Source organism: Myotis lucifugus, unplaced genomic scaffold (assembly GCF_000147115.1).
Source record: "Myotis lucifugus unplaced genomic scaffold, Myoluc2.0 scaffold_250, whole genome shotgun sequence".
Taxonomy (NCBI): domain Eukaryota; kingdom Metazoa; phylum Chordata; class Mammalia; order Chiroptera; family Vespertilionidae; genus Myotis; species Myotis lucifugus.
In genome coordinates, this window is record NW_005871298.1 from 1,191,292 (window position 1) to 1,204,721 (window position 13,430).

The 13,430-nt window shown below is 53.5% G+C and overlaps 1 protein-coding gene across 1 annotated transcript in view; it reads right to left on the bottom strand.

Moving 5' to 3' along the window:
- Positions 1-1,703: 1,703 nt before the first annotated feature.
- The window catches only part of ARHGAP32 (Rho GTPase activating protein 32), a 106,597-nt gene continuing 94,870 nt past the window's right edge, over positions 1,704-13,430 (bottom strand). Inside the window, 10 exon segments of the mRNA XM_006098869.3 lie at positions 1,704-5,311; positions 5,313-5,387; positions 5,389-5,535; positions 6,723-7,681; positions 8,340-8,623; positions 8,659-8,814; positions 8,816-9,272; positions 11,567-11,638; positions 12,240-12,385; positions 13,211-13,406. Coding sequence (XP_006098931.1) covers positions 3,287-5,311; positions 5,313-5,387; positions 5,389-5,535; positions 6,723-7,681; positions 8,340-8,623; positions 8,659-8,814; positions 8,816-9,272; positions 11,567-11,638; positions 12,240-12,385; positions 13,211-13,406 — 4,517 coding nt within the window. The 3' untranslated portion in view covers positions 1,704-3,286.

Sequence of the window (13,430 nt, forward strand, 5' to 3'; positions counted from 1 at the left end):
AAGGCAGAGCCCGCGCACACTGCGTGTCTTGCACAGTTAACACACCATCCCCGGCGTTTCCGGCACACACAGCACTGACAGTCACATGCCTCTAACCACTGGGAAGTAACCTCCTGACATACGCTTGCTTTCATCATCACTTCCTTACACACCCTGCTCAGGTAACGCTTGGCCGATACTGGATGGGTGGTGGGCAGGGCAGGGGACCGACGTGTGGCCTTGGCAGGCTCCCTCGTTAGCAGAAGGGGCAGATTTCAAATTCACATTGTGTGCATCCGCTGCCGCCTCCGATGTGTGAACCGCCTCTCCACCCCCTCCACACTCTGTCCAGGTGAGCCCTAGAATTTTCAACCTGACCCTAACTGTTTTCTAAAAATGCTCTCTGTCATTACAAACATGTGCAGGCCTCCCCGTGGGGCCGTCCAGGGATGGCGTTTTAAAAGGAAACTGAAGACAGTAAGCAATAAGGCTCAGATGAAATTTAGTGACAAGAGAATGGCGCCTCTGGGGCTGTTAGCAACGTCTCTGGCCAGACACCCGGGGAATATTGATTTCGATCCAACCACACACACTGGCATCAGGATCTTGCCAAAGATAAAACCTGGAGAGAGGATTATGAGAATCCCAATAGAAATTTGGGTTTGATGCATAAGGCAGCTCCATTTCCTTGATCAGAATGCTCCACGACAGTTGGAAAGGACACTATCTGGGAAGTCGCACAGGCGGACTATACTGAGGTAACCCGGCTCACAGTGATTTGCCATCCGATTTCTACCCGACGGTATTAGAAAGGGAAAGACACAGGCAACGTCCCTTAAATAACCAACTCCGAAGTTAAGGCTGTTTCTACACACAGGAAGTGAAACAACGCTAGACTGTACCTAGCGTTCGTGTTTCACACTCATACCGGTAATTTGAGTCATTTTTTTGTCATCAAAATATTTACCTGATTATTTCTGAGCCCATAGGACACGAGTAAAATAACTGCTTTGAGGAATCGACCGTAGTGTTTATAAAAGACTTCGGTCGCAGGAGAAATTGTGTGTGACCACAAATCCACGAATATTAAGACTGGACGGAGGGATTTTCAGCCACGCCCCTCTGGACTCACAGCCTTCTAAATCCTTTTTCTTTTTTACTAAAAATAATATATATATATATATATTGCTTTAGGAGAACAAATGGTGTGAAATGTTTTACCAGGATGACACTTTACCAAATATTAAGGGGAAAAACCTGTCATTAAAGCCATCTATGTCCTCGCCACAGCAGCTCTCTCCCATGGCCATGCTGCCGGGAGAACACGGGGCCGTGTGATCACAAAGGGCAATAGGCTGTCTACTTGATAAAAAGATGGTTAAAGTAAAAAATAAAATTAAAATCAGTGCCGTCTATTCACCAAAGACCAAACTCCTGTCACAGCACCCGCGGTTCGTGTACCGAGCGGGAGCCGGCCAGGTTGCCTAACGGACGCTGGGCCAGGCGGGTCTGCACCTTTAAGGGGAAGGCCCGCGGCCCACAGGCCTCTTCACAGATCGATCCCAGGGTTTCTTCTACCAGGATCCTGACGGAATCCCTCTGATCAATTCTGGGGCAACAAAGGAAAACCTTACAGAGTATGTTCACATATAAATAAATGTGTCATTCTTAAAACTTTATTTCTTGGCCTAAATATAAACCCTTAAAATGCAGTCACACGTGTGTTTTTTTTTATTTTTATTAAATAAAAAAGGAACTGGCATGACTCCTAATCTTTATACAAATTCACAGCAATCATAGCAGCATAAATTTAGCCTCTTAAAAGATTTCTTCCTTTGCTCTAAATACAAGTTAATTCCAAGTTTTATAAAAGCCAGAGCAGCGACCATCCAGTGAATGGAATGAAAGCCCCCAGGTGTGAATGTATAAAAATCAAGTGTTACTAAGAGTCCTGGAATGAAATGACAATCGAAACGCGTCCTGGTAAAGGCAGGACTGCCTTGCTCGCCTGGCACGCGCGATCGGGGTGAGTTGAGAAAATGGAATTGCGTTGGGCTGGAGAGGTGCCTAGTCCAACTCGAATCGGGAATGAGTGCAACTCTCAAAAGAAAGTTGTGGGTGCCGGGCACATGTAACATGCCCAGAGTTATCAGAATGGTACCGGAAATGCTGGTGTCGATGGCAGTTACAGTAGACTGTGATAGCAGAGGGGGTGAGCAAACAGCACGCCATTCCTCAGGGCAGAAACGTACCCGCCCGGGATGCCCGCGGTGAAACGGGGCTGTGTACTGCACCGTTATTGCAGGTTTACGAACAGGTACGACATAGCTACTGTAAGGATCCCCAGGAAACCTGCAGTCAGAAACAGAACTTAACGTGTAAGTTTGCCATCATGATCAATTGCGTGTTTAAGTCAAACCATGCTGGGGGTCGTTTCCATTTTTAATGGAAAAAAAAAGTTGCTTTAGGGAAACAAATGGTGTAAAATGTTTTACTAGGGTTATAAGTCACTAACTCTTCTTAACTGAAGGCGGAGGGCACACTGGAAGCAGGGACAGAGCTCTCTGGTGCTAACAGCGCCCCCTGGTGCCCGCCTGAGAATGTCTGACTCTGCCTTTGACCATGCCTTCCCCTGGGATCTGAGCCTGTTCCTGGAGCTGAGAAACACCTCTGAGGAATAAGGATGCGCAGGACATGGGGCAGCCTGGGCCTACATGGTTTGACTCTTTACGATGACTCTACTACACGCTTAGTCTTACTTCCTGTATGTTTTAGTCAGAATCTGCAAATGTTCAACTGACTTAGCTTAAGGATCAGGGGTTTTTTCTCTGTTGGAATTTAACACGAGACGGGGAGAATGACATGACAGCTGGGTGCCAGCCTGAGCCAGCGACACGGGCCCTGGAGGCGTCGGGAGGAATGCAAAAGGAAACGGATGGCAACTGCTCTGAAATATACGGCCGACACCGGGAAGGACAAAGCCACATTCAAATGCAAGTCCAGGCAGTCCTCAGGCTCGTACGGATGCGCGTGAGGTGGCGACAGGCTCTCTCCGAGGTTGTCACCACCGTGCTTTACAACCACTCAGATCTCGTCTAGTGACCAAGCGAGTCCTTAGAGGCGGAAAATGGAACAGGAAGGGGAGAAGGGTGGCGATTGATTTTTCTTACTATGTTTTGTTTTTGAATGTGGTTGGGGGGTTTGTAGCTTTTTTCTTTTCCTTTTTTTTAAATCTTTTTGGTTACTGAAAAAAATAGAACAGTCCACTGTCCAGCAGAGGCTGCTTCAACTCTATTGCTCTCGGGGCTCATTCCGCGTGGACCTGGGTTTCGGGGTGCTGCAGGGACAGCTCCGCGGGCAGGAAGGCGCCCTGCCCCAGCGCGGTGGCGTAGGTCCTGCTCTGCGGGTGGGCGAAGCCGGGGGGCAGGTAGGCCCCCATGGCTCCTCCCGCGAAGCCTCCTCGCTGGAGCTGGGGCGGGGAGTGGTAGCCCTCCAGGTTGTCGTACTGGGACACGGTGGCCAGGCTGCCCTGGCGCCGGCCGTGCGCTGGGTACTGGCACAGCTCCCCGCTCTGGGTGTGATGGAGCTTCAGGCTGTGACTCCGCTCCGGCTTCGGGGGTGGGACCGAGGCCTGGCCGAGCGGCTCGTCCTCCGGGTAGCAGTCTCGGGGGTGTTTGTCTGGGGCGGGGGGCTGCCTGGCCCGAGGCCTCTCCAGCTCTTTGCAGAGCCTCGCCTCTTTGTGGTTCAGTCGCAAGGACTCGGGGCCCACGGTCATGTACTTCCCTCCCGAGTTATGGTAGCTGGCGGGCTCACAGGCGTCCGGACTCCCCTTGGCCCCATAATCTAAGTGGCCGGCCCCCTGGGGGTGAGGGGGCCCGCTCTTCGGCTCGCACAGGTGCCTATGGCTTGCTTCCTGGTGTGCCCTGTGCTCCGGGAGGCCGCAGCCCGGGTCGTGGAGCTTGCGGTTCCTGAGGCTGCTCTGCTTCTGCGGGAGGGACGGTTTCTCCGGCTGCCCGTTGCCGTGCCCACCGTGCCCTCCGTGGTAATGGGCCCTGTCCAGCTCGGCCTCCGGGTGCTTCCTGTAGAAGGGGTCGCCGCCCTCGGGGCTGAGGGCCTTCCCCGGGGGCCGGGCCTCCTTCCCCTCGGCCACGGAGAGAAGTCCAGTTTTCCCAGGATCGGATTTGCTGCGCAGGTGGATGACATAGAGCCCGCCCAGCTCGTCCTGCAGGGCCGGGCCCATGTTGTCGTACTGGGACATGACGGGCCCCTTCACCTTCTGCCGGGCCCGGCTCTCCCTGCGGATGGACTGCATGCGGTACTTCTCCATGTCCTCGAAGTCCCACGAGGTGTAAGTGTGCTTCCCGTCGGCGGCCGGGGGCATGCCGATGACACCGTGGTCATTACCGGAGAAATAGCCGGTCACGGTGGCCCGGGGCCGGGGCGGCAGCCCGGGGTACCCATACAGGCTCTTCCCCTGCAGCCGAGGGTTGTGGAAGGCGAAGTCGCGGCTGGGCAGGCGGTGCAGGGGCCGCAGCTGCACGGTGCCGTAGGCGTCCACGTCGCACAGGGCGCCGTCGGGGCTGTAGTAGGAGCCGGAGGAGCTGGAGTAGGGGCTGTACCGGTAGTGCACCCGGCCGTTCTCAAAGTAAGGCTGCAGCTGCGTGACGTGGTAGTCCGAGCGGGCCTGGGAGGCCGGGTATGGCTTGTACTGGTACAGGGGCCTCGGGCAGTAGGCCGGCTCGTCGTCGGGGGGGACCTCCGTCCGGGAGATGGGGACGGAGCGGATCATGGCAGCCGGGGGGGTGTGGAGAGACTGCACCCTCCGGATGGTGGGGTACGGGTCTTCTGGGTAGCAACCGCCCCGAACAGATGAGCTCAGAGAAGACACGTACTCGACCCGGCTGCACGGCTTGGAGTGGTGTCCGGACGCGCTTCTCCCGGGGGCCACGTAGGTGTTGTAACGGGGACCCACGGAGGCTGGCGGCTCGGACCGGGCCCCGTAGGCGTGGTGCGGCTCCAGGCCGCTGTGATGGGGCGGCACGCTCTGGGCGCGGTACTGGCAGTTTGGAGTCATATTGAAATGCACACAGTTTTCCGGACCGAAGGGCTCAGGGGTGACGTCGGGCCTCGTGAAGGTGGCGTAAGCGGCTTTCTGAGGCGCGTGCTTCGGCTGCGGGGCGGGAAGTGGCAAAGGCAAGACATCATCCCCGGCGGCCGAGGCGAAGGGATGGTAACTGGCGCCGCCGGCTGCCTCCGCACCACCGCAGTGGATGGCGGCCGCGACTTTACTCTCCATCGTCCGGGTGGGGGGCACTGGGGCCGGGAAGCCACAGGGAGCCATGTACGGGGGCAGACTCCGCACGCAGGTGCAGTGGGGGCGCACGGGGACCTTCCCGCAGCTTTTCGGGGGAGGCCCGGCTGGACAGCAGGACACACAGTGGGGGCAGAGGCGGGACACGGAGCGGCAGCCCCGCCGTCACCGACAAGGCCGGGAGGAGGGTCGTCTGCGGCCCTGGGTTGTGGCGGCCTCTCCGGAGTGGGCACAACTCCTGGGACCTACGGAAAAATGAGGACAGCGTGAGTTTTCTCCTGTGCTCCCCTCTGTGGAGTCAGCACCATCACACTGGTAACTCACAAGCTGAGGCTAGCGGAGAGCAGCTTGAAACTCCCCCAGCCACACGGTCGTGCTGGCCAGGACAGCAGGCCACCCTGTCCCCACAACCAGGAAACGGCCCGCGGGGCCACCTGGCGGAGCGGCCACCTCCATCGTGAGGACTGTTCTAGCTGGTGATGGGTATGAAGGTGAGATGAGGTTGCCTGTGACGTTGTCTTAATGTGCAGACCAAAACAGAGGTTTAATCAAGTAACAGCCACGCTTAAAAACAGATGCTGACTCTGCCCAGCTCAGGCTCACCAGCAGCAGGAACACTTTGCTGAACAAAGAGAGGGGTTCTCTCTGGAGAGATGTTTGAAGTGAGGCGCTGTAAGCCCCAGGGGGCACTGAACTCCAGCAGGTACCGCCCCCCTCTGCCTTCGACCCGCCCTGGGGTGGCCGCAGACGCCAGGGCTGCAAACACCCCGCCTTGAGATGCAGCTGTAGACATAGCGTCCTCCAGGGAAGACTAGACAATAGTTCAAGGTGATCACAATACACCTGGGGCATTTTTTTTTTTTTAATATGAGAAAATTAGGAGGAAACCTTAGCATTTTGCGTACAACATTCTCTCATCGAAATGAGTGCTCGCTCGACTGCAGAACCTGCTGCTTCGTGTTGAGAAAATAACCTCACTCTTCTAAAAAGTCTGCAAGGCAGGACGCCTTACACACCTCCTGAGACTCAAGCGCCCGTATCGGGCAGACGGGAATAACCGGCGGGCGAGGTTCAATGACTTGCCCGAGGTCACGATGAGTCAGGGCCGGGGCCGGGAGAACCAGGGCAGCCCTGATACCCGAAGCCCCGTCTGACTCACTATCACCTCTGGTATCGCTCTGAAGAAACTACCCGGAGGCTGGCGGGAGGCAGCAGCAGCGGGCAGACGTGGTTAGGCCACGGTCGTTGTGTAACTGCTCCTTCCTGAGAAAAACCAGCAACGAGGAAAAGGCAGATACCAACCTCCAAGGGGAAAAGCTTCATGAAAACCCGCCCGAGGACTGGAAAACAGAGACCGTGTCTGACTCCAAGACCACCCCCTGCTGAAAAAGGACAGACCTTTGCAAAGTGCATTTCCTTCCCCGCTTCTTACCTTGTGGGAATTATTTAACCCTGCGCAGGCCGTTGCTGGCACCTGCCCCACAGCTGGTGACGGCTCTGCTGGTCTCTGGGAAGGAGGTGGGGGAAGGGGCCGGTGGGTTCTGTGCGGACGCTGGAGGGTGGCGGCGGCAAAATCCGCTGCGGTGGGCTGCTCCGCGGGGTCCCAGCAGGCTTCCCAGGCGCCTGTGTCAGCCGCCGCCGCCGCTGCCACATAAGCCAGGCCGGCTGTGCTGACAGGCTCCTCGGGGGACCCAGGAGGAGGGCAGGGTTTGTCTCTAGAGGGTGTGGGAGATGTGTCAGTGAGTTGTGAGGGCTGATGGGGCTGATCCACACTTGCACCGAGATAAGACGGTGGCTGATCTCCGCTGTAGAAGTGAACTTGAGTCTGGTCCTGATCCGCGAAGGAGACGGTCGGCCCGGTGGTCTTCCCGGGCTGGTCTTCCCGGAAACTGATGTGCTCGTCAGACTGTGAGTCTGTTAAGGGACCTGCAGTGGTTCTGGCCTGGTCTGGGTCCCCAGGTGCACAGGCTCGATGGGGCTGGAAGTCGGCCTGGCGGGGCTGCTGCCCGGGCTCGGGGGCGCTGGCGTGGGCTTGGTGCCCGGCGGCGGCCGGGTCGGGCAGGAGCTGGTGGCCGCTCCCGGATGCGTGGTTCGGGAGGAGGAAGTGCTCTGCGGGCCCATCGGCTGGGACACAGGCTTTGTCCAGAGTCATGTGAGGATGGTAAACAGGCAGCTGCTCTTCGGCTGCAGCCAGGGCCGCGTCTCCATAGTTCACCGGAGCGGATTGGCAAGCGCCTGGTCTCTTCAGCGACTGCGTCGAGGCTTGCTGTGCGGACTCGGCTAACGCCAGCGCCAACAGGCGGGCGACGTTTTTCGGAGGCGGTGGCGGTGGGATAAGAGACACTGAACTGACAGGCATGGCCTCCTGAGGGGGGTCATGGGTAACTGCTCCTGGTGGGAAATTGGGAGAAAAAATGAGAGTGAAAAGGCCGCTTGTGTTATCCCATCTACGGAAAGCCAACACTCCCCGTTGGGGCCCTAAAAAACAGGGGCCTTCCATATTTCAAAATGGCAATCCACGATCTTCCGTCCCACATGCAACATCTGCCGCAGAAACATCTGGTTCGGAGGAACACTAACACCGAGAGGGGGTGAGGCCTGCCCCTCCTCGTGAGCTGCTACAACAAGCAGGTCCCCCACGTGGCTCAGGCAAGATGGCTTAGAACACAAGCTCCACGTGCTTGCGGATGGCTTAGGATGGTTTTGCCGGTGGAGGCTGGCTGGTTAACGTGGAAGGCTAAAATACAGGCATTTTACCAGAAGAGAAAACAGAATCAAGAGCTACGAAGTTGTGCAAAAAATATCCATGGATTCTGACTGTCCAAAGAGACCCGCGGACTCTATGGAGTCGGACACAGGACCACCGGCCCTTCGCGGGTCTTGTTTGAGTTTAGTGTAAGGCTTGGAGCACTCAGCACCACCCGGAACCGCATTCTCTTTGACTAAAGGGCAGGTGTGAAGTGAATCTCTCCCTGACAAGGCACAGGCGGCACAGGGACATGAAGATCCTGCTCAGCTTAAAGAAAGAGTGGAGGAAAGCAAACGGTACCTGTCTGAGCCTGTCCAGAAGGTACAGCCTTACTCTGACCGTCGGACATGCACGGCTCCTCCTTCTCCTGTCCCGGCGCCTCTACCTCTGCGGCCGCTGCCACCGCCACCGCCAGGCCTGGGGGCTGGACTCCAGGCTCACATCCTTCCAGGGCCTCCCTCTCGTTTGCCTTCATCTTTCCTACCTGGGGAGGGGATCTAGTTCCGACGGCACTTTCGTCCACACCCGTGTGCCAGGCGGGAGATCGGGTCTGGGCTGCCGTGGCGGAGGCTGTGGTGGAGGCCGTGGTGGAGGCCGTGGCGGAGGCCGTGGCGGAGGCTGTGGTGGACGGGGGGGGAGGGTCACTGAAATGGGCTCAGATATGTTCAGAGAAGGTGATTTGCCTAATTTCCGTCCGATTTGTGATTTGCCTAATTTCCGTCCGATTTTTGGCGAGAACGCGTAGACAACCTTCTCCGTGAAGGAGGACGGCTTGGTCCAAGGTGAAGAAGGGGCTCGGGGTCTCCCGCAGAGGAGACATGGGCTCAGAACTGGCAGTGCTGCCCGGGGTCTGGGCCCGGCTGCCGCCGGCTTCCGAGTCCCTCTTATTTGCACTTGGCTTATCCTTGGGGTATCCCGTGGGGGAGTCTAAAAAGGCAGCGCCGCCCTCCGGGCCCTCAGCCTCGGCCTTCGGGGGGCTGCACTGAAACGACATGGGGTCGAAATCCAGGCCGGCCACGCCCATGTCCGGCGGGCTCAGGTCCACATCCTCGGCCGAAGGGGGGGACACCAGGGCTGGGATGTGGAGCAGCCCCACGTCCTCCTCGCTCTCGTTGTCGTGGGGCAGGTTGTCGTAGGAATTGCAGCGGTTCCCCAGCATTTCTCCGTTGAAAGAGGCGCTCAGGGCGTCACTGCTGGACCGCGGTCTCCTGGGCCGGAACAGCTTGGAGTCACCTGGGGAACGGACGAGAGTCTCTCAGTGTGAACGTCACAGGGGCACCCCCACTGCTCACCTACCGAGGACACACGGGGAAAGGAAAGGTCTCCTTTTCTTATGGGAACTGTCTCTTGGGGCTCACAGATGGGGCCCCCAAGCCAAATGCTCAAGGACACGCACCTCTGACATGATGGGAGGGAGAAGGCAGCAGCTGTCGATTTCCATCGGAAAAGGGCTCAGAGCTGCCAGGTTCTACCCACTCGTCCAACACTGACTTTTGTTGTGACTTTAGGGGAGTTTTTTATTTCTTTTTGTCTTATTTTATCACTGACCTCACACAGGACTTGAGAGGCAAAATCAATCACTTTATTTTTATTATTTTAAAATATATTTTATGGCCTTGACCGGTTTGGCTCAGTGGATAGAGCGTTGGCCTGCGGACTCAGGGGTCCCAGGTTCGATTCTGGTCAAGGGCATGTACCTTGGTTGTGGGCACATACCCAGTAGGGAGTGTGCAGGAGGCAGCTGGTCGATGTTTCTAACTCTCTATCCCTTTCCCTTCCTCTCTATAAACAGTCAATAAAATATATTTAAATATATATACATATACATATATATATACATATTATGGATTTCAAAGAGGAAGGGAGAGGGAGAGAGAGATAGAAACATTAATGATGAGCTGATGGGCTGCCTCCTGCATGCCCCCTACTGGGGATCAAGCCTGAAACCCGGGCACGTGGCCCTGACATGGAATCGAACCGTGCCCTCCTGGTTCCTAGGTCAATGTTCAACCACTGAGCCACACCGGCCAGGTGGAATCATTCACTTTAAATAGTACTTTGGATACATAGCAGCAAAAGAGGTTTTTGTTTAGAGGGAAAAATTCTCATAACCCCCAAATTTCTAAAAATGAACTTCTCAGTTTAAAAAATCCCTACAATCCTATAAAGTATTAACATCTATTTAGTAAGGGATTCCTTTCAGATACTTAAACAAAAATAATTTCCTTTTCCCTCCCTTCAGAGCGGGCTCTAAGTCTCTCAGGCAGTCAGTCCTCGAAAGTGGTGGAGGCCTTTGCAGATCACACAGTTTGATGCCATTGCCAAGCACCCTCCTGACAGAAGTCCTCTATCTCAGCATTCGATTACAATGCTGAGAGCTGCCGGAGTGAGCATGTACCACCGAGAGGCAGAAACTGTCGTAATAAAAACATTCACTAATGCTCTGGCCACGTGTAAAATGAATCCCTCCTTGAAAATTATCTTCTGCTTAATCCTAGCATCTACCCAGTCCTCTACACTGCTCTGTGAAGCATTCTCTTAACTAAAGTGAAATGGAAAATCCTGCAAAACCCACACGATGTGGGACACTCAACTACAGTGACATGTGAGGACTTGTTGAATCACAGCACAGTCACTGGCCAGTGAGGGGCAGTTAGTAAAGGAAGATGAGAAGGCTGATAGGACATCCCAGGATACCTCCAAAGAGCACGAATTGAGCATCAACTGACTAAGGAAAACCCCTGGGCAATCAGGGTGGCTCTTGATTATTTCCTTAAAAGGGCCGTCTTTACAACCTGCCGCCTTCTTTACAAACTCTTTTCTAAAGGATTAGAAGCCAAAGATGACGTCAAGGATGTCCTACTTGCCATTACGTGGTTTTGTCAAAAGTTTTATTTCCCTGCAAGTCAACAATGAAGCAGTGCTTTGTTCATTCTGAAAATTAGTGGCAACTGTAACCCGACTTTAGACAGAAGCTAAAACTTATGTTCATAACCTTTTAGTTTTGCTTTTCAAGTTACAATCCACCCTTTCTGCATTATTTAGCATACAACTCCGGTCCCCATTTTAAGCAGATTCACTTTACGTTGCCTTCTCCTGATAAGATTATCCTCCATAACTGATCTGATCTATGAAATTTAACATTAAGTTAGCCATTTTCAAGACAAAAGTCTTCTAGTCTGAATATCAAAACTGCTTAATTGTACCCTTTGTAACACTGTGTTCTCACTGTGAAATCTAAGAAATACTAATAATATAATTTTTCACTGGGCATTAATAAATAGAAATGGTTAACTTAAACCAATTCGCTCATTCTTATGCAAATTGAATAGCAATTATGTCAAAAGTGAAGAAATTAGAGACTGGTACTATATTAAAACATCAATGGAAAATACTAAATAGATACTAATATTCTTAAGAAGTGATGCTCTACGGCCTCTTTGCTAAGCATGTATTTACAAAATACACTTGCTTGTTATGTTCTTTTCTGAAATATAGAATAAAACGACTGGTGCTTTTCCTCTTACCATCGACTGCATGGAGAGAAGTAAGAGACTCTTCACTCTTCGCTGATCGGAGGGTTCCCTCTGCCCGGCCACCTACAGAATCAAAACCAAACAGTGTGACGTTTTAGTCATTATTACAGTGAAAAGGAGCAGTGTTTTTCTCTACACACACTTAAACTTCCAAGAGCGATTAGTTGTACATTTTGACAACCATACTCAATTTAGCATCATGCTACCTAATGTATTGTTGTTCTCAAGTGGTTGCCTATAGGAAAAATCTCTTTTCTAAAGGATTAAGAACTTGAGAATAGAGACGCATTTAAAAACATCTCCTTTTATACTTCCTAAAGAGGAGTGTGCTGCCATACTGGATTGAGGGTAGGTCCTAAACCCAATGACTGGTGTGGTGTCCCTTTAAGAGCAGACCCAGAGAGACAGAGGAAAATGCTCTCTGAAGACTGAGGCGGAGACTGGAGTGACGCCAACACAAGCCAAGGGGTCAGGGTTCACACCTAACCACGGCCCTGCTGACACCGTGATCTCAGCCTCCAGTAGACAGCACCTCCCATTGTAGCGTGCCGGGTGTGGGTCCAGAGAAAGAAAAGAGACGCCGTGGCAGCAGGAGGAGGTGACCTGTCGGCGGGCCAGCTGCCCTCGGCGGAGCACGGGGACAGGGGCGGGGAAGGGCGCTGACCTTTCAGAGCCATGGCCTTCATCTCCGAGGGCTCACTCTCATTGCGCTGCAGCTTCCGCTTGGAAACAGACGACGATTTCCCCAAGTTGAAAAAGGAGCGCCAGCTGCCCACAGGGGACTTTTTCATTTTGTTCTGAGGCCTCCTCCTGTGAGAGAGAAACACTTCCGCATTGAGATATCCAAGGGGCTCCCTTTACTTAGAGAAAATGAGCAAGTGATGGGAAGAACCGGAGCAGGAGAGCACAGCTGAGCACACACCCACCGGCACATGGCACACGGCACACGACTCAGGGCAGCGTGCGGTGCAGCTGAGCGTGGAGTGGAAACTGACTGTATGGGTGTCCATACCAGTGATTAGTTTCACAGGGTAGTTATCACACAGACTGCCACACTGAGAACTACCCTCACAAGCTGGGAAATAAGAGTAAGACATATTTGGGACTAGGAAATATTAACACTCCAAAACTAGAGTTAGGGAAAGTGATTTTAGGTGTGAGCAAAGTGAATGAAGCCAAACACGAAGAAAAGGATTAAGAGTAGTAACTGACATACATGGGATGCCAGGCACTGTGCTAACTGCCTTCTATGTAATATCGCACTTACATGATAAAATCATATGAAGCGGGTACTACATTCTCATTTCACAGCTAAGCAAGTTACAACTCTAAGACGTTTAGTGAACTGCCTTCATGTTATAAAGCCGGCCAATGAACTGTATCCTTTTTCCTAACCATTTTTCCTGTACAACGGACTCTCTTCTTTTTAAAACGACGTGGTGTTGCAATGCTTCTTGAGAAACATGTCTCTCATTCCCTAGGAAGTCTCACCCACAGTCAGAAGAGCACAGGACTGCCTGGGACTGGCCCAGAGCCACTGCAGGAATAGAGTGATAGGAAAAATACAAAGGCAAAGGTAAAACCAAGAGGACACACAGCTTGAGATCACACTGACGAGGATTTAATGAACGCTACCTTTCCAGCGGGAAATCGATGATGGTGTGAAACTTCCCCTGTAGCGCGGCAGGTCCTTCTCCTACTTCGATGTATTTGTTTTCAGTCACCAGAGGAGAATTGATCTGAGCTTGGGTTCTTGCCTGGGCTTCCTCCAATGTCAGCAGCTTGGTGGACGGAGAGGAAATGAGCAGGGACTTGGGCCTGGATAGAGAAGCTTTGGAAAGAAAGAAAAACAATA